Source organism: Vulpes vulpes, chromosome 9 (genome assembly GCF_048418805.1).
Source record: "Vulpes vulpes isolate BD-2025 chromosome 9, VulVul3, whole genome shotgun sequence".
In the NCBI taxonomy this organism is placed as follows: Eukaryota; Metazoa; Chordata; class Mammalia; order Carnivora; family Canidae; genus Vulpes; species Vulpes vulpes.
This window is the reverse complement of record NC_132788.1, coordinates 103,023,463-103,044,063: the sequence shown is the minus strand read 5'-3', so window position 1 is coordinate 103,044,063 and position 20,601 is coordinate 103,023,463. Positions and strand designations below refer to the sequence as shown.

At 39.0% G+C, this 20,601-nt stretch overlaps 3 protein-coding genes across 3 annotated transcripts; all 3 read left to right on the top strand.

Annotated features, from left to right (window-relative positions):
• Nucleotides 1-1,249: 1,249 nt before the first annotated feature.
• LOC112909708 (uncharacterized) lies at nucleotides 1,250-3,246 on the top strand. The gene is made up of 3 exons (XM_072722142.1): nucleotides 1,250-1,324; nucleotides 2,116-2,327; nucleotides 2,577-3,246. Exons 1-3 carry the CDS (start codon nucleotides 1,250-1,252, stop codon nucleotides 3,244-3,246), a joined length of 957 nt encoding a protein of 318 aa, XP_072578243.1.
• Nucleotides 3,247-12,040: 8,794 nt separating this feature from the next.
• Nucleotides 12,041-12,979, top strand: LOC112909735 (olfactory receptor 7G3-like). Its single transcript, XM_025985773.1, has one exon. The coding sequence runs from the start codon at nucleotides 12,041-12,043 to the stop codon at nucleotides 12,977-12,979; it is 939 nt and encodes a 312-aa protein (XP_025841558.1).
• A 2,218-nt stretch (nucleotides 12,980-15,197) lies between these two features.
• Nucleotides 15,198-16,136, top strand: LOC112909751 (olfactory receptor 7G1-like). Its single transcript, XM_025985795.2, has one exon. It carries the CDS (start codon nucleotides 15,198-15,200, stop codon nucleotides 16,134-16,136), a length of 939 nt encoding a protein of 312 aa, XP_025841580.2.
• The last annotated feature ends 4,465 nt before the right edge of the window (nucleotides 16,137-20,601 follow it).

The window sequence follows — 20,601 nt, the reverse complement described above, 5'->3', positions numbered from 1 at the left end:
CTAAAGTTAAAATATCAAAGACCCTTTACCAAGGTTCAGTGATTTTTATTGGATAATTTTCCATTTGTTCTATGGCTTTGGCTAATTTCTAGAGTTCTGAATCGATTGATTCTTTTTGTTTTGGCCATCATTTGTTGTTTTAGTGGGAGAGATGAGTTAAACAGGGTCCTTGTTCTATTATTCTGAAAGCTGATCTCTCAAGTGTGTTACTTTTGCTTTGTTAGAAATTTCCCAATCATTTTGCTGTTCCTGAGGCCACACTTGCCTGTCTTCAGAACCTCAAAGACAAAGTTGTTGCCAGTTTTAAGATTTTTTGTTGTTGTTGTTGTACACTGCATGTTTCTCTCACATACATTGTTCCTCATTATAGAAAAGCAGCTCAGTAAACCTACTCTGATTGCGCAGATGGAACAGGAAGATGAAATGAAAACAGAGAAAAGAAATCACCAAGTTACCTGTTCATGTGAGCAGTGGGCATATATGATTTTTTTTTTTTTACCACATCTGGTGGGGGTGAGGAAGAGGTACATTATGAAGTCAAACAGGGAACAGATATGCTTTAAGTTTGAGGAGATACCAGAGATCATTTGGTGTGAGCTTATTCATGAGAATTCCCTAGTCCTCGGCTTTTAACCGATCATTTCATACTTTCTTATACTCTGAAAGAAAGATCTCTCTTATGCTTTAATATTTACATTTAGAATCATTGTCTAATTCTTCCCATTTTGCATATATAGCTATAACTTTTGCCTGTTAACATAATTTTCAATCATGATAGAACCATTACTTAGTAAATTATGTAAAATACTAAAATATGTAAATATCAATTCTTTTGATTAAGAATGCATTTTTCTTGTACACTGTATTTGTAAATAGTAGGGTCTATTTTTTAATATTTTATTTATTTATTTATTCATGAGAGAGAGAGAGAGAGAGAGAGAGAGAGGCAGAGACACAGGCAGAGGGAGAAGCAGGCTCCATGCAGGGAGCCAGATGTGGGACTCAATCCTGGGGCTCCAGGATCAGGCCCTGGGCTGAAGGTGGTGGTAAACTGCTGAGCCACCTGGGCTGCCCAGTAGCGTCTATTTGAAGAGAAATCTACATGTGCCTCAGTTTTGTCTTCATCACACCATTTCACACTCGAAGTTGTTTCCTGTTTCAGATTGGGCTCGGGCTTTCCCTGCTTTTGTCAGTATTTTGTCACCATGTCTTTCCCCAACTTACTTTCCCCTCAATTTGTTCAGATGCGATGGTTCTCCTTAAAACCAAACAATCACAAGATAAACAAGATATTTTGGAGAAAGAAGCACTCAGTGATAAGAAGGTAAGAATCACATGAGAATTTCTTGCTCTGTGTTAGAAGTCTAGACTTCCATGTAGTAGAAAAGGAACACATTGCCACATAAGGGGCAATTTGAAATACTAATTTTACCCATAGAAAACAGGAAATCTCTAAAATATTATGAACTTGAAGGAAACTCATACCCTAGCTCCAAAAATGGTTGCAGAAAGTCCCCAATATAAGTATTTTCATAATGGAAGTTAGATATTAAATATTGAAAACATTCACTCCAAAGCAATTATGTTAAACTCTAAAGAGACCCTGATGGGAGCCACCTGGCATAACATTTCATCTTATTCAAGAACTGTGTATGTTCACTACAGAAATGTTAGTGAGTAGTAAGCTCTAATTCTAATAAAGTACTTGTTTAAACACGTCAGAATTTGAGGGGAGGGGGGAAGATTCTCAATACAGTGAATGTAATAAATATTGTGATCATAACTCATTTTAACTAATAGGAACAAACTCATGGAAGCAGATCCATTGAACAGAATAAAATTGCCTTGAGCATGAAATCTAGCATTACTCAGAATCAGAGAATTCATCCTGGAGAGACACCCCATCAATCTCTTCATCCTGACAAAGTCCTCAGAGATTGTTCACAACTTAACCCACATGAGAGCATTCTTTCCAGAGAAAATGACTGTAAAAAAGATAAAAATACCTTCATCAGGAATTCTTTCTTAGTTATACGTAAGAGACAACACACAAAAGAGAGATCCTATGAATGCACTGACTCTAAGAAAGTCTCAAATTCAATATTATACCTTAAGCATGAAAAAACTTGGATCAGAGAGAAATCTTTTCAATGTAGCCAGTGTGGTAAAGTATTACAGAACCGCTCATCCATTGCATTGCACATGAGAACCCACAGTGGAGAAAAACCTTTCAAATGTAACCAATGTGGGAAAGCCTACAGTTCAAGTTCTTACCTTACACGGCACAAAAGAATTCACACTGGGGAGAAGCCCTATGAATGCCGTGAGTGTGGAAAAACCTTCAGAGATAGTTCACTTCTCAAACAACATGAAGGAACCCATTCAAAGAACAAACCCTACAAATGTAATCAGTGCAGCAAGACCTTCAGTAGAAACTCTAGGCTTACCACGCATAAGGTAATACATACCAGAGAGAAGCCCTATGTCTGCGACGATTGTGGGAAAACCTTCAGTATTCTTTCATACCTTACAAGACATAAGAGAATTCACTCGAGAGAGGAGTCCACTGAGTGTAGCCACTGTGGAAAAGCATTAAGTAGTCTGTCATCCCTGAAGGCACACCTGCGGATACATACTGGCGAGAAACCTTACACATGTGATCAGTGTGGGAGGACTTTTAGAATGAGCTGTAATCTTAATGTGCACAAGAAAATGCATGCTGGAAAGAAACCATGTATGTGCAATGACTGTGGGAAAGCCTTCAGGGATCGCTCATGCCTTAAAGAACACATGAGAATTCACACTGGAGAGAAACCCTTTGAATGTAACCAGTGTGGGAAAGCCTTTAGATTGAAATCTTTACTCAATTTGCACAAGAAAATTCACACGAGATCGAAACCATATCAGTGTAAGGAATGTGGAAAAGCCTTCAGTGGTCTCTTATCTTATAGGAGACATATGAAAAAACACACCAGGGAAAAGAAACCCTTCAAATGTAGTGATTGTGGAAAAGCTTTTGCGAGGCATGTATCCCTTACAATACACATAAGAACTCACACTGGAGAGAAACCCTATGAGTGTGATCAATGTGGGAAAACCTTCAGTGTAAGGTGTAATCTTACTGTGCACAAGAGAGTCCATACTGGTGAAAAGCCCTATCAATGCAATGTCTGTGGGCGTGCTTTCAGTAAGCTATTAACCCTTCGGCGGCATCGTGAGAGCACTCATGGGGGACAAAAGTCTTAGTAATGTCCATGTGCAGTAGTATTCGGTGAACTCTCAATCTTTAAGGTATACAAGCAAATGCTGACTGCAGAGAAACTGAATCTAAAGAATGGAAAATGCCTCTGAATAAAAGATCTGTGGGTGAACTATAAGTTATGCAATGACTGTAATAAATCCTTTATTTATGGCTTCAATATGTGACCACTCAATACTGAAAGTAAAAACTTTTGTAGTGTCTTCAAGACTTGTTACTTGAGAAGAATTAACACAATGTTTTAAGTTGCCATGTGCACAGTGTTTGTGTGTGTGCGTGCACCTGTGCATGCATGCGAGTTGGGAGGGAAATTTTATTCACAAATGCTATCATTTACCAACATAACCCATGTCAGGTTGTTATATAAATTTTTATATATAATTAAAAAATTAAATTGCTACTGGAGTACCAGGATGGAGGTGTGTTTAATATTTACCTTTTAGATAAAGACTTTGTGTTTACAAATCATCCAAATCATGTCTCTTAACCTACCATTTCCTGACACCAGGGTCTATAATGAACCTTTTCACCAAAATTGTGAGCGGTAAATCCTCCTTGAAATTCTGTACTTTTCACAGCACATCATCTACATTTAAGATATTGTTAAGTAATGTACAACCCCAAGACTTTCTGACAGGGTAGAAATAACTATTAACTACTACGCACACTGGCCAAGAAGTAGAACATTGTCAGCACTAAGAATCTTCCTTCAGTGCTTCCTTTTCGCTCACTAATCACCCTAATTCCTGCCACCAGAACATGTGTACTCTATGCATTTTTAAGAGATTTTATTTTTAAGTCATCTCTGCACCCAATGCAGGGGTCGAACTCATATCGAGAGTTGCATGTTCCACTAACCGAACTGGCCATGTGCCCAAGAATCATGCTTTTTTAACAGCTTTATTGAGATATTTTGCATGCCAAAGTATAAGAGTCACTGGTTTTTGACATTATGCCTGATATATTGTCATTTGCAACTGGATTCTGACCAGCATTGTATTTGTGAGATTCATCTATTTTCTTTTTTTTAAGATTTTATTTATTCACGAGAGACACATAGAGAGAGGCAGAGACATAGGCAGAGGGAGAAGCAAGCTCCCTGTAGGGAGCCCGATGTGGGACTCGATCCTGGAACTCTGGGATAATGCCCTGAGCCAAAGGGAGACTCTCAACCACTGAGCCACCCAGGCGTCTGTTTTTTCTTTAGTAGTTTTATTCTCACTGACACATAGCTTCCCATTTTATGAATATGCACAATCCCTGTACTTGTTCTGGACATTTGGGTTGTTTATAATTGGGAGTATTATTTTGGAGTATCATTTTTTTTGGAGTAGCATTTTTTAAAGATTTTGTTTTTTTCAATTTTTAAAATTTATTTTTTTTTCACGTGGCTTTTTAATTATTTATTTATTTTTAGTCATTGGTTTCACAACTGGTTGCTGGTTTTTTTTTGTTTTTGCTTATTTATTTATTTATTTATTTATTTTTTAATAATAAATTTATTTCTTATTGGTGTTCAATTTGCCAACATACACATAACACCCAGTGCTCATCCCATCAAGTGCCCCCCTCAGTGCCTGACACCCATTTACCTCCACCCCCACCCTCCTCACCTTCCACCACTCCTAGTTCGTTTCCCAGAGTTAGGAGTCTTCATGTTCTGTCTCCCTTTCTGATATTTCCTACCCATTTCTTCTCCTTTCCCTTCTATTCCCTTTCACTATTATTTATATTCCCCAAATGAATGAGACCATATAACGTTTGTCCTCCGATTGACTTACTTCACTCAGCATAATACCCTCCAGTTCCATCCACATTGAAGCAAATGGTGGGTATCTGTCATTTCTAATGGCTGAGTAATATTCCATTGTATACATAAACCACATCTTCTTTATCCATTTATCTTTTGATGGACACTGAGGCTCCTTCCAGGCACAGGTGTCTTGGTGTTTCACTATATCAGTATCTTTGGGGTAAATACCCAGTCATGCAATTGCTGGGTCATAGGGTAGGTCTATGTTTAACTTCTTGAGTAGCCTCCACACTGTTTTCCAGAGCGGCTATGCCAGTCTGCATAAAATTTTATTTATTTGAGAGAGAGTGAGAGCATGAGAAAGAGTATGCACAGAGGGAGAAGCAGACCTCCTGATGAGCAGTGAGCCTAATGTAGGGCTCAATCCCAGGACTCTGAGATTATGACCGAGCCAAAGGCAGGTACTTAACTGACTGAGTCACCCAGGAGCCCTATAATTGGTATTTTACAAGTAATTCTGCCATGAACATTCTTTTTTTTTTTTTTTTAAATTTTTTTTTTAATTTATTTATGATAGTCACACAGAGAGAGAGAGAGAGAGAGGGAGGCAGAGACACAGGCAGAGGGAGAAGCAGGCTCCATGCACCGGGAGCCCGATGTGGGATTCGATCCCAGGTCTCCAGGATCGCGCCCTGGGCCAAAGGCAGGCGCCAAACCGCTGTGCCACCCAGGGATCCCCTGCCATGAACATTCTTATACATGTTTTAGTTCACAGGTGTACATATTTTTATTGGGTCTATTGTAGGAGTGCAATTTCTGAGTCAGGGAATACATATGATCACATTAATTCAACACAACGAAACAGTTTTAGAAAGTGGTTGTTCCAAATGCATGACTGCTATCTTGGTAATATTTTACATTGTTTTTTATTTTGGTAATTTTTGTGTATATGATGTAGGACCATATTTTTATTTTTTTAATTTTAAAAACTTCTTTAAATTTTGAACTAGTTTTGCACTTACTAGAAGCTTGTACAGAGTCCTGTATAGCTCTCAGTTTTCCAATATTAATAAAATTAATTTATAACCTGCTTCCTTCTGGATGGTATTTTTTGTGATCTCTAAGATTGGTGGTTTTGATGTCTACTTTCCAGGCAACCTCCAAAACCTTGCCCAAGTAACTAGTAAATTGGTTTCTTTGCACTCTTTCCTATTATAGTACTAACCTCACTCATGAAGGGACTTGAGTTAACAAAATATTTTTTACAGTGACTTTGTGGGAAATGATCCCATGATACATGCTCTGCATCCCCAGTCTTTCCCTATGGGGAGTTAAAGACCGCTTTGCTACTCTTCCAGTGATAATCTGACTCAGAGAAAGCTGGGAATTGGTGTAATGAAAAGCTCATCAGTTCTCTTAAGGTCAGATCCAAGAAATCCAAGAATAAAATTCCTTGCCTGGAGGTGAGAGGAAACATGTGGGAAGAGAATGAGGCATACCTGTCCTCAGGGTCAGGAAATCTGGTCATCCAGGAGTTCTTTCTATGAGCTGTTATCCTTAAGGATTTGAAATACCTTGGGGAAGAAATGACAGTACATATTGGGCTAATGAGGAGCTTTGGAAATTGAGCTCCCAGGGCCACAGAGATAACAGTCTACCTGTGACCACTCCCCTTAAAGACCTGCTCATGTCAGAAAATACATCTGAATCTCCAGAGATGATCTCTCTTGCCCAAGAACCCAACTGCCTTACATGATCCCTCTGCCCTTCCTGGGGACACTTTCCCACTATCCTTCAATATTTAGAGGAAAAGTGAAATACTCGTTGGTGACTTCAAGGTAATCTGATGTGCTCTAACAAATACTGTGAGAAATTGAACAATTTTTAAAAAAATCTACCTATCTGGAAGACATCCAAGAGGTTAGAGATAGTTTGGTAGGATTAAGTTAATATTGAATTTGCAGTCAGTTGTGTTTCTGGCTTTTACTCTGCCTTTTAAATTCCAGGGACTCTTTCCCTACCTGAACATGAATTAGCCCCTTCAGAAATTGGACAAATTATTCTACAATTCCCTGGTTTCCCTCACTTTTATTTCTTGGCTGCGATTGGGACTAGGATGGGTGAGTTTGGCTTCTCAGTTTTCCCATATCTGATTCCAGCTATTATCCTTAGAGAACTCAAGTCTTATCCCTACTTCTTATCTGTGAGGACCTTGAAAGAGGAGGTTGAAACCCATCAATCTACCTTTCCAGTCTTTCTTTGAAAACTCTTAAGGAAAATATAATATTTTAAACCATCAATATTTAAAATATTTTAAACCATCAAAATAGCACAGTGAGCAGTAAAATAAATAGCCATGCAACCGCTTTTCCAAAATTAATGCTGACATTTTGGCCATATTAGCTTCAGACACTTTTTAAAAAATACTAAAGTATTATACATACACATTAAAGTTGAGTATCAGATCCCACATAGAAAGACCTTTCTTTGCCTTCAGACAGGGATAGCTATGTATTATCATGGACAAATCCTCTGTTATTATTCCTCTTCTCCCCTCCCAGAGGGAAGAAGGAATTGGTGGATATTTGCCATGGGTAGTTTAAAACTGAGTTGTGAACATGTCTGACAAATACTTCTCTACTATAGAAAAAAATTGTCATTAACCCAAATGCCCATTGATGTGAGAATGTATGTTAAAATTAATAAACCAGTTCTTGTGCCAGTCTTTTTTTAAAGATTTTGTTTATTTATTCATGAGAGAGGTAGAAACATAGGCAGAGGGAGAAGCAGGCTCCATGCAGGGAGCCTGATGCGGCAGGCGGGACTCCATCCTGTGACTCCAGGATCACACACTGAGCCAAAGGTAGACGCTTAACCACTGAGCCACCCAGGTGTCCCATTGTGCCAGTCTTGATAAACATAGAAAAGACACTGTAAAGCCAAAAAAATGATTTTTTACAGCTAGGACTAATGTAAATATTTAGATTTGCATATTTAAAACATAATGAACATTTAAAAACTTAAGGATGATATTATTGTATAAAATATTAAAATAACACGGAGTACCATGACTATGCCATAACTTATGTATGTATTCCCATACTGATGTTTGTTTAGGTTATTTCCTTTCTCTTTCATTAGTGAGGGCTCCCACTGAGGATTTGAATACATCCCTCTTTCAGCCCTGAGATTATATTCTTGGGGTGTCTTCCCTCTTTGCCTCTTTTACTCTGTTTCCCTTCTAGACATTATCTAGACTTGTCGTGAGCTAAAACCAAAAGTGATAGGAAAAGTCATTGCAAGGCCCCATTGTGCTTGGTGCTTTCTGCAATACCTTTGTATATCTTTTATAGTAGTTCCCATTATAAAAATGAGAAAATTGAATCTGTTCAGTTTTAGGGAACTTCCCATATCGCAGATCCATCTTATAATTGGAGGGGGGGGGTGGCGAAGTTCATGATTAAACCAAGGAGTATCTATGTTTTAAGTCTTATCCGTAGGTGGTTTTTATGATCCTTTGTTTATCTCCAGGAAAAAATTCGCTCTGTTCAGGGTCTCAATTTGTGAAGCAAAGGGCTCATATTAGGTGTGTTCACTGTATGCATCTTGTGATTCTATCATATTTGAGGTATCATTACAGAAATTCCTTTAATTCATGAGAATGGTAGGCAGATGCTTAGACACTGCCAGCTCATATCAATCCCTTATTGCCTCTTTTGGGGGCATCATGATCAATTTCTTAGGAATCTGGGTAAGCCAGATAGGAGAGGTCTAGAGTCAGTCCTGAGTTGGTCCGTATGGGACTTCTCCCCCGAACCAGGGGCTGAGATGGCCAAACCAGGAGTAACAGGAAGGAGAGTCTGATCTATGGCTTACTCTTAACATTTTCTTTATTTTAAATACAATTTTAAGATTTTTATTTAAATTCAATTTACCAACACCCAGTGTTCACCTCATCACGTGCCCTCGTTAATGCCCATTTTTCTTTGAGATAGAACATTGTAATAGTTTTAGGTGTACAACGTAATGGCTTGCTATTTGTAAATGTTGCAAAATGATTGTCAGAATAATTTTCTTTTTTTTTTTAAAGATTTTATTTATTTATTCATGATAGTGAGAGAGAGAGAGAGAGAGAGAGAGAGAGAGAGAGAGGCAGAGGGAGAAGCAGGCTCCATGCAGGGAGCCCGACGTGGGATTCGATCCCGGGTCTCCAGGATCGCCCTGGGCCAAAGGCAGGCTCCAAACCGCTGCGCCACCCAGGGATCCCCCAGAATAATTTTCTATAACATCCATCATATGGTCACATATTTGCTTCTTGTGATGAGAACTTTTAAGATAAAATTCTATGTTATCTATGATAATTGATAGACATGGCTTAAGACAAAAGAGGAGGAATCTATGCTACTGAATAAAGAGAGGTTAAATTTCACTTCCAGGAACTGTAGGAAAAGAATGATGGGAGAGACAAGACATTATGGGGTATGTATTAATTAAGTTTATAAAAGGGTATATCTATCCAGACTATTAATCTAAGCACAGAACTTGACTCTAATGACTTCCATTAACATTTGAATATTTTTGGAATTAATTATCCCTCCTCCTTGTTTCCTTGCATTCTTTTATTTTTTCCTTTTTCCCCTCAATTATGTGGTCAAAGAACATTAAGCAGAAAAGATATGTGTTTATTTTGGAAAATACCAGTGAGAAAGAGGTAAGGAACCTCTAAAATTGAATGTCATTTATATCTTCCAAATGTAGAGATAATTAGATAAAACCCACTGAAGTGTTACTATTTACATGTGCCATGTCAAACATTTTGCATTTATTACTATAAGTCCCCATGCTACCCAAAAGTATAATCATCCCGGTATATTTGCTTCTATTTCCTTCTTTCTACCTACCAGTCTATCTGGGGACTCAAGTGTTTGGTGGCCTCGATATCAGGTTTAGCTGAGAGATACTTCCTCTCTAAGATTATGAGGATAACACACTTAAAAATTTTATTCATTTCAGACCCCTTATATATCATTCTCTCCCTCTATTCTGTTAAAGAAAAAAAGTGCTTCATTCTAGCTTTAGAGAGGGACATTTAACCTTCAACTACTGGAGAGAGATTATAGCAACATATTTTCCCAGCCTATTTATCTTTCTCTTTCTGTAAGTGAAAAGAATCCATAAATCAAAGAATCAAAGAATCATTATAAATCCACCACAATCATGACTAGCAAGGCCACATGTTCCAAATAATATAACTACAAGTGACTGTGGGGTCCCCATCAGCTTGGGTCCCTGAGTAGCTCTGGAGCAGAACCCCTGTGCCCAGTGTCTTAATTATATGAACATATGCAATATGCTTATATGCACACATGTGTAACTCCTGACAGATTCATACAAGGCTCTCTTTGAGCCAGCAGCATTTTCTAAACTTCAGGTCCTACAGATGTGCTCTGTTTTGATGTTGGCCAATGCATTCTGTGTGGGAGCTCACAGGTATGGGAGTCTGAAGACCAAGGCATTGATAGTATAGAACAACTTTTATGCCAAAGTTTTGTGTTTTTTAAAGATTTTATTATTTATTCATTCGAGACAGACAAAGAAAGAATCAGCAGGAGGAGAGGCAGAGAAAGAAAGAGAAGCAGACTCCCCACTGAGGGATGCCTGAGTGGCTCAAGGTTGAATGTCTGCCTTTGGCTCAGGGCTGGTCCTGGGGTCCTGGGATGGAGTCCCACATTGGGCTTCCTGCATGGAGCCTGCTTCTCCCTCTGCCTATGTCTCTGCCTCTCTTTCATGTGCCTCTCATGAATAAATAATAAAATCTTGTTAAAAAAAAACTCCCCGCTGAGCCCAATGTGGGGCAGGATCCCATGACCCGGAGATCATGACCTGAGCCAAAAGTAGACACTTAACCCTCTAAGCCACTCACCCAGGCACCCCAACTTTCATGCCAGAGTGAAAAGAGAACTGACACTGGTTTGTTTCAGAAGGGCCAAAGATGTTGTAGTTTTGATTGGCCAAAGATGGCAAATTATGTGAAGATGAACATTGTGTATCATGCTGAAAATCATTTCATTATTTTAACAAATGATGAATACAGGAATCAAGATGTATCCTGCCTTCTAAGAATAACCCTAAGGTGTCCACTTATATAATTAGGAAAAGTTCCTCTTTATGAAAGTATTTTAGCCAATACATGAAAGAACTAGAACATCAAGATTTTGTAACTCAATGAAATTTTTAAAAAAGATTTTATTTATTTATGAGAGACACTGAAAGAGAGAGGCAGAGACACAGGCAGAGGGAGAAGCAGGCTTCATGCAGGGAGCCCGATGTGGGACTCAATCCCGGTACTCCAGGATCCCGCCTTGAGCCTGTGCTTAACTGCTGAGGCACCCAGGCACCCTTAACTCCCAATGAATGAATAGATCAAGGTGATAGTTATTACAAGAAACAAGACAGTATGTTTCCTCATGAGAATATTTTAAAGTATTTGCCCCTCCACCACCAAAAGAACCTGAATTTAATCAGGCTTCTAGACTAGAGGTAGGTAGATGTTTTCAGTAAGGAGCCAGATGGTAAATATTTTATATTTTGTGGGCCATATGGCCTCTCACAACTACTCAGCTCAAACTGAGATGTAGCGTAGCGTGCAATCTGCCAAGGATGATATACAAATGAATGGCTACGTTCTAATAAACCTTATTTACTGGATCTTGCCCATAGGCTGTATTTTCTCAAACTGTATTCTGTAATACAGCTTTAATAATTTCATTCTAGAATTTTCTTGCAGGCATCTTAACAGGATAATGTTTCATTCCTCTTTTCTTAAGTACCCTACTTGACAAAGAATTGATAGGAAATAAAAACTTAGGGCAGGATAGTGCAGAGGGAAGTGTCGAAGGGAACAGAGCAAGAAAAGGAGAGGTCAAGTGGGGAGAGAGGGAAGCAGAAAAGACAGGCATGTTTAAGAAAGTTTCTCTTAAGTTTTGTTTTCTTGTCACCTCCATCTTTTCTATCAGACCCTCAGCAACATGACATCAGGAAACCTCTCAGATCCTACAGAATTCCTCCTCCTGGGACTGTCAGAGGATCCAGAACTGCAGCCCCTTCTATTTTTCCTGTTCCTGTCTATGTACCTGGTGTCAGTGCTTGGGAACCTGCTCATCATCCTGGCCATTCTGTATGACTCCCACCTCCACACCCCCATGTACTTCTTCCTCTCCAATTTGTCTTTTGTTGACATCTGTTTCACCACCACAACAATCCCAAAGATGCTTGTAAACATCCGGACACACAGCAAATCCATCACTTACACAGGCTGTCTCACACAAATCTGCTTTGTCCTGACTTTTGCTGGATTAGAAAATGGAATACTGGTAATGATGGCCTTTGATCGATTTGTGGCCATCTGTCACCCATTGAGGTACAATGTCATCATGAATCCCAAACTCTGTAGGCTGCTGGTTCTACTGTCCTTCCTTATTAGTGTTTTGGATGCCCTTCTCCACACTTTGATGGCGTTGCGGCTGTCCTTCTGCACAGACCTGGAAATTCCCCACTTTTTCTGTGAATTAGCTCATATTCTCAAGCTTGCCTGTTCCGATATCCTCATCAATAATATTCTTGTGTATTTAGTGACCAGCTTGTTGGGTGTTATTCCTCTCTCTGGGATAATTATCTCTTACACTCAAATTGTTTCCTCTGTCCTGAAAATCCCATCAGCTGGTGGAAAGTATAAGGCATTTTCCATCTGTGGGTCACACTTAATAGTTGTTTCTTTGTTCTATGGGACAGGTTTTGGGGTGTACCTTAGTTCCGCAGCTACACACTCCTCCAGGAAGAGCGCAGTAGTATCAGTGATGTACACTGTGGTCACCCCCATGATGAATCCCTTTATCTATAGTCTGAGAAACAAGGATATGGTGGGGGCTTTGAGGAAACTGATTTCTAGAATATCATGTTTCCATTAATGTGTCAGTTGCTTTGGGCTTACACTGCTGGGGTTTGATGGAGAAATAATGTGTGATCCGGACAGCCTGACCAACTTTGAATATATGAAACTGGAGATGAAATGGTTAAGGATAATAATTTTTTTTAAGGGTAAGAATTTTGAAATCAGACCAGCTGGGTTTGAATCCTACCTCCACTAAAACATGGCTATGTGGCCTTTGACAATTTATCTCAACTCTCTAAACTCAGTTTCCTCATCTACAAAATTGGCATAATTATATTAGCTTATATTTTGGGAAGATTTGAGATACTTCACCTCAATTAGTGAGGATGCATGCCTCCAGTGGTATTAAGTTAGAATTCTCAGCTCCAGTGGGGTCAAATGATAAAAACAATGATCTTTCCTAACAAAAACTTCAGGGATTGGGTAGGACCAGGCACAGATCCACAGAGCTGCATTTCACTCTGCCATGTATTACTATTTGCTTTTTATGGCTGTTCAGGTGGTCACTGATGCCTGCAGCAGTGCAGAGGCTTTTCAGACCCAGAAACAAAGACTGATGGCCTCTCCTTGGGTTTCTTTGCAACACAAACATAATCTTTCCAATGAGACATCCAGAAGAAGTTGTTTTTATCATCATCCCGAGTTGAGAAATGTCATGTATTAGTTGCCTATTGTCATTGTAACATGTTACAAATTTAGAGCTTTAAACAGCATGAATGTATTTTGCTGTAGTCTGAAGGTCAGAAGTCTGAAATCATCTATATTGCAAAATGTTAGGTTCCTTCTGATAGCTGGTTGGAGAAAATGTTATCATTTAGCAGGTACAGAGTTTCTGTTTGGGATGATAAAAACGTTCAGGAAATGGATAGTGGTGATGGTCATGCAACATTGTGAATGTTTTTTTTTTTTTTTATAAAGGTTTTACTCATGAGAGACACACAGAGAGAGGTAGAGACATAGGCAGAGGGAGAAGCGGGCTCCATGCGGGGAGCCTGATGCCAGACTCAATCCCCAGACTGCTCCAGGATCAGAATGATGATATAATTGTTTGGCTAATGAAGAGCTTTGGATATTGATCCCCCAGAGGTACAGAGACTACAAACCTCGCTCAACAGTCCTGCCCCAGGAAAGAAACAGCATACCTGTGCCTTGCCCTGATGGTGATCTCTCTCTCCCAGGAGCTTGATGCTTCAGTCCATCCCTCTCCTCTTCCTACCAATACAGTACCAGTCTCCATCATCCAACATCTAGCAGAGATGTTCCGTACCATTCCACAGTGATGTCACCTAGGTAACCTGATGTCCTCTAGTTAGTGTTTGGAAATAAGGGCATATATGTTACTACAAGTTTATCCAGCCGAAACTGTGAAGAGTACATGCATAAGATGATTAGAATCAAGACATCTATTTGCCTCTTGTCTGTCTTCTATTTTCTTGACATGTTCCCTGTATCTTTTCTCCAATCCCTAAAGAGTTATCATTCTGCCGGTTTCCTACTCTTTCTATAAGGAAAAAGACTAATTTCCTTCTCAGCAGGAACATGCTTATTTGCAAATTGGTGATTGTTATAACATTTGCTTAATCATTCTACTAGTTTCTGAAAGATGACTTGGGCAGTTTCCCTTTATCTCCCAATTCTGAGTTTTATGATATACTGTTGTGTTATCTCTGTTGCCAGGCTGTGAGGTCTCTGTGTAAGGGGGTTGAGATGCAGATAGACTTATCAGTCTCACTACCTGTTTCTTCTAATGAAGTCACCAAATTAAAAAATAGCCTAATTTAAAAAATGATGATTCTTCAACCCTTTCCAGGATTAATAAATCCTGACTCATAGCTTTATTAACTTTAAATATTTTTCCTTTTCTTTTTTTAAATAATTGTAGAAGCTCTTTTTTTAAAAATTTTGTTTATTCATGAGAGACACACACAGAGAGGCAGAGACAGAGACAGAGGGAGAAGCAGACTTTCTGTGGGAGCCTGATGCGGGACTCAATCCCAGGACCCCGGGATCACGATCTGAGCCAAAGGCAGATGCTCAACCACTAAGCCACCAAGGCACTCCAAATATTTTTGAAAAAAAATAACAATATAATAGGTAAAGAGAAGGCATCTCTCCATTTGACTTCTTCTTTTCCCAACATGGTGCTTGTGCTTGGTGATATTCTTGCTACTTGCCCAGGAGCCAACATTTCATTGTCTTGTTACCATATAATTTCCATCAGATTCATCAACAACATGGAACCTAGAAATGAAACAGTCATTATAGAATTTCTTCTCATGGAAGTGACAGAGAATCCAGAACTGCAGTCCCTCATCTTCATCCTGTTCCTATTCATGTACCTGGTCACTGTCCTGGGAAACCTGCTCATCATCCTGGCTGTCATCTCTGACTGCCATCTTCACATCCCCATGTACTTCTTTCTTTTTATTCTGTCATTTACTGACATCTGTTTAAGTACAACCACAATCCCAAAGATACTGGTGAACATCCGTACACAGAACCAGAGCATCACTTATGCAGGCTGCCTCACACAGATCTGCTTTGTCATGGTTTTTGCAAGTTTGGATAGTTGTATTCTTTCAGTAATGGCCTATGACCGCTATGTGGCCATCTGTCATCCACTGAGGTACACAGTCATCATGAACTCCCACCTCTGTGGCCTCTTGATTCTTCTCTCCCTGTTTATTAGCATTGTGGATGCCTTGATACACAATCTGATGGTGTTGCATCTGTCCTTCTGCACAGAACTCGAAATCCCTCTCTTCTTCTGTGAAGTTATTCAGGTTATCAAGATCGCATGTTCTGACACCCTCATCAATAACATCCTGATATATTTTGCAACCAGCATATTTGGTGGTATTCCTCTGTGTGGAATCATTTTCTCTTACACTCAGGTAGTGTCTTCTGTTTTGAGAATGCCATCAGCAGGTACGAAGTATAAAGCTTTTTCTACCTGTGGGTCTCACCTGTCAGTTGTGTCTTTGTTCTATGGGACCGGTTTGGGGGTGTACATTAGTTCTGCTCTCACTAGCTCTTCCAGAAACACTGCAGTGGTTTCAATGATGTACACTGTTGTCCCTCAAATGATGAACCCCTTCATCTACAGCCTGAGGAACAGGGACATGAAGGGAGCCTTGAGAAAACTCATAAGTAGAATGCCTTCTCTTCTGTGACTCTGTCATCTGCATGGACTGGGGTTTCTAGAATGAGTCAAAGTGACAGAAATATTGAGTGAGCCAGAATATCTTGTTCTTGCATCACCAAGTTCTTGTAGAATGACTAGAGAACATAATGGGTAAGTTCATTTTAACTTTGGGTTGAAACTTGATTTGTTCTTTGAATACCTCTGTGATGTTTCAAAAATGAATTACATTATCAAACTCAGTTTCTTTGATCAGGTCCATAGAGCTGAACCTGAGGCAGGGCACACAGTGAGTTTTGTTTGGATATTCAAGGAAGAAGAAAAGTTAAGAAGTTGAATAAATCATGGAGTGGATCCAAATAAGTCTGTGGTCATAGAGTCATAATTCTACCAATTGCATAGATTGCACCATTTGAATTGCACCTCAAAAATTAGCCTACTATGAAACATGGGAGGAATTGATCTTTTATACCTAATTTTGTAATTTTGCAGAGTGGTCACTGGCAAACTGTATCTGTGCAAAGGCACTATCAACATCTACCACACTCAGTTTCATCATCTATAAAATTGTATAATATTATTATCTCAGTAGTTTGAGATAATGGTGATACAGTTAATCTTAATTAGTGGGAAAAAAATCTCTGTTTCTGCCAAAAGAAGGTAACCCTGATTCTAAGAGACACAAACAATAAAGAATGTTATATTCTTTTTAAAAAAATTTTTATTTTAATTCAAGTTAGGTGACATATAGTGTTATTTTAGCTTTAGGTACACAATACAGTGATTTAACACTTCCAAAGAACACCCAGTTCTAACAAATGCACTTCTTAATCCCTATCATCTATCTCACCATTCCCCCCTTCCACCTCCCCCTGGTAACCATCAGTTTATTCTCTATAGTTAAGAGTCTGTTTCTTGGTTTGCCTCTCTCTCTCTTCTCCTTTGCTCATTTGTTTTGTTTCTTAAATTCTACATATAAGTTAAATCATATGGCATTTGTCTTTCTCCATCTGACATCTTTCACTTAGCATGATACCTTTTAGCTCCAGCCATGTTGTTACAAATGTCAAAATTTAATTTCTCTTTATGCTGAATAATATTCCATTTTATCTATCCATCTATATTATATATAGATATGTGGTGAATATTGTATGTATACAGTGGAATATTATGTATGTATACACATATGACATCATCTGTATCCATTCATCTATCAGTGGACATTTGAGTAGCTTTCATAGTTTGACTATTGTAAGTAATGCTGCAATAAACATCGGGGTGCATTTATCCCTTTCGATTAGTGTTTTTATATATTTTGGGTAAATACCAATAGTGCAATTACTGGATCATAGAGTAGTTCTATTTTAACTTTTTGAGGACCCTCCATACTGTTTTCCACAGCAGCTGTATCAGTTTGCATTGCCACCAATAGTGCATGAGGGGTTCTTTTTCTCCACATCCTTGCGAACACCTACTGTTTCTTGTGTCGTTGATTTAGCCAAGGAATGTTATATTCTTGGCAACTACTTCAGAGGTAGGGAATGTAGAGGTAAATTTATTTATTTTTCCATGTAATGGTTTTATCTTGGACTAGTTCCCCTCATGGACACAGAGGACTGCAACAGATTCAGGCCTTATCCAGATACCATGCTGGGAGACAGAAATCTGACTCTTTAACTCTGGCTCTGTTGTTACTTGGCATTGCATTGAGTCATGTGGAATATATCCCCTTTAATTTATTCCCTAAGAATAGGATCCTATGCCATCTACTTAATCTAATTCTTGCTAATGGGAAATTCTTACTGTGGGAAAATGATTCCTGATCACATGGAATGTAACTCCTACTGAGAAATCCACCCTCATAAGCATTACAAACACTTAGGACAATGTTCGACAACTAGCAAGTACTCCACAAGATTTAATTGCTGTCATTGTGTTCCATATCTTATAGGTATTTTGGTTTTTTAATTTAATTTTATTTTTTTTAATTATTTATTTATGATAGTCATACAGAGAGAGAGAGGCAGAGACAAGGCAGAGATAAAGGCAGAGGGAGAAGCAGGCTCCATGCACCGGGAGCCTGATGTGGGATTCGATCCCGGGTCTCCAGGATCGCGCCCTGGGCCAAAGGCAGGCGCCAAACCACTGCGCCACCCAGCGATCCCGTATTTTGTTTTTTTAAAAGAATTTTTATTTATTCATTTGAGTGAGAGAGAGAGAGAGCACAAGTAGGAGAGAGGCAGAGGGAGAGGGAGAAGCAGACTCCCCACTGAGGTGGGAACCAATGTGGGGCTTGATCACAGGACCCTGAAATCATGACCTGAGCCAAAGGCAGATGCTTAACTGACTGAGCCACCCAGGTGCCCCTCTTATAGGTCTTTTTTTTTTTTTTAAAGATTTATTTATTTGAGAGAGAGAGAGAGTACAAGAGACCATGTGAGTGAATGCTTGAGAACAGATCCAGGGACAGAGAGAGATTGTCAAACAGATTTCCTGCTGAGCAGAGAACTTGTTGTGGGGTTTGTTCTCATGACCCAGAGGTAACCTCCTAAGTAGAAACCAAAAATTGAGTGTTAACTGACTGAGCCACCCAAGCACCCCTCTACATTCCCTACCTCTGAAGTAGTTGCCAAGAATATAACATTCCTTGGCTAAATCAACGACACAAGAAACAGTAGGTGTTGGCAAGGATGTGGAGGAAAAGAACCCCTCATGCACTATTGGTGGCATTGGTCTTTTATAGCCTATATGTTTTCTTTTTAAGATTTTACTTAATGAGAGAGGGAGAGAGAGAGAGAGAGAGAGAGAGAGAGAGAGAGAGAGAGGTCACAAGCAGGGGTGAAGGGCAGAGGGAGAAGCAGACTCCCTGCTGAGCAGGGAGCTGCCTGCAGGACTGGATCCCAGGACTCTGGGATCATGACCGGAGCTGAAGGCAGACTCAAGTGACTAAGCTACCCAAGTGCCCTAACAAATATTTTATTATTTGTTTATTTGAGAGAGAGCATGTGTACATGAGGGAGCGGGGCAAAGGGAAAGAGAGAAAGAAGCAGTCTCTTCTGCTGGGATCTCCACCTGGGGCTTGATCCCAAGACTCTAGTAGGATCATGACCTGAGCAGAAGACAGACGCTTAACTGACTGAACCCAGACACCACTCCCCCAACAAATATTTTAAATATGTCTTTGTTAGCATAGATATTCTATGGAGAAAAAAAATTTTTTAACAAGGAGATATTGAGTGTAAGAGTGGAGAAAAGGGGAATTGTCAAGATTAGGCACAGCATTTTCCCCATAAACACAGAAAAGAAGGTCCATGGGTTAGAATCACCTCTGTGGGGAAAGGGTTAAATAGTGGAGTTCTCAGGAGAATCAAAGGAATTGCTGGAGAAGTTCTATTGTTATGGGAGGTTGGGTGAAGGTTTTATTTTCAGCACCACATCTGAGAAACAGCTCCTGCCTGGCTCTCAGCATCTCTAATGGAGAAGGTTCCTTCGTTGAAGCCCACAGCACAGCTAAGGAGGTAAATCACCTGAGACCTTTGTTCATGCTGAGGTTGCCTGACTCCAGCAAGAACCACCGACTCTGAACCTCTGGGGAGACATTTGAGGAATGTGCATGCATTTTTATACTTAGAACTATATTTGAGATTTTTTAGAAACATAACCCATTTTTATTTAAAAATGTGAAGAATTAAAAAATCTTTATACTGGATGAGCATTTTTAATAAACGCTGTAAAATTCTATTGACCTCTGAAGTCTGACATGCATGACTTCAATATTAAAAGCATATGGGATAAAAATTTTAAAAAAATAAAAGCATATGGGAGAATGTGTTTAGAGTTAGGAAAATGGCAGATTTTTCTTCAGTTTGCTTTTTAATATTGTATATACTAAAAAATCACGTAATAAGAACATTTATACATATCTAGGGGTTAAAAAGAACAATGCCATCACCCCAGGAACTGCCTATGTGATCTGCTACTCACATCACCCTCTCCCCGTTCCAGGTGCAGACACTTCTGACTTGTGTGCTTATTTTCTTTGAAGTTCTTTTGGGTTGAATTCCATGAAATTTCCAATATTTTATCATATTAGCCTTATAAAACTAGCAATAGAATTAAATGCCATTGTCTTATCACCTAAATATATATTCCTGTTCAATTTATAAATTTGCCTCTTCCAAACTTGTATAAGTTTAATATATTAGTTTTCATCTTAATAGTTTTTCTTATCATTGTACTTTAATATTTAATCATGTTATTGGGCACATAAGTAAATAATTTATTTCTAATTCTCTGTTTTTACATGATATATGGCAACTTTTCAAAGTATGTATTCTGTACAATATTGATGGAATTTTGTTTGTAACTAGTTTTCTGTTATTAGTTTAGTTTGTAACTAGTTTTCTGTTATTATGAATAAACCTGTTGGAATATTCTCATATATGTCCCTTTTTCTCCACGTCCTTGCCAACACCTGTTGTTTCTTGTATTTTTTA

What these genes read in the sequence shown, in the direction of transcription:
- LOC112909708 (XM_072722142.1), top strand. Translation starts at nt 1,250, where the DNA reads ATGGTTCTCCTTAAAACCAAACAATCACAAGATAAACAAGATATTTTG. An exon ending in AAGCACTCAGTGATAAGAAG is followed by an intron (nt 1,325 to 2,115) that starts GTAAGAATCACA and finishes TTATACCTTAAG; the next exon opens with CATGAAAAAACTTGGATCAG. An exon ending in AAGCCCTATGAATGCCGTGA is followed by an intron (nt 2,328 to 2,576) that starts GTGTGGAAAAAC and finishes CACTGAGTGTAG; the next exon opens with CCACTGTGGAAAAGCATTAA.
- LOC112909735 (XM_025985773.1), top strand. Translation starts at nt 12,041, where the DNA reads ATGACATCAGGAAACCTCTCAGATCCTACAGAATTCCTCCTCCTGGGA.
- LOC112909751 (XM_025985795.2), top strand. Translation starts at nt 15,198, where the DNA reads ATGGAACCTAGAAATGAAACAGTCATTATAGAATTTCTTCTCATGGAA.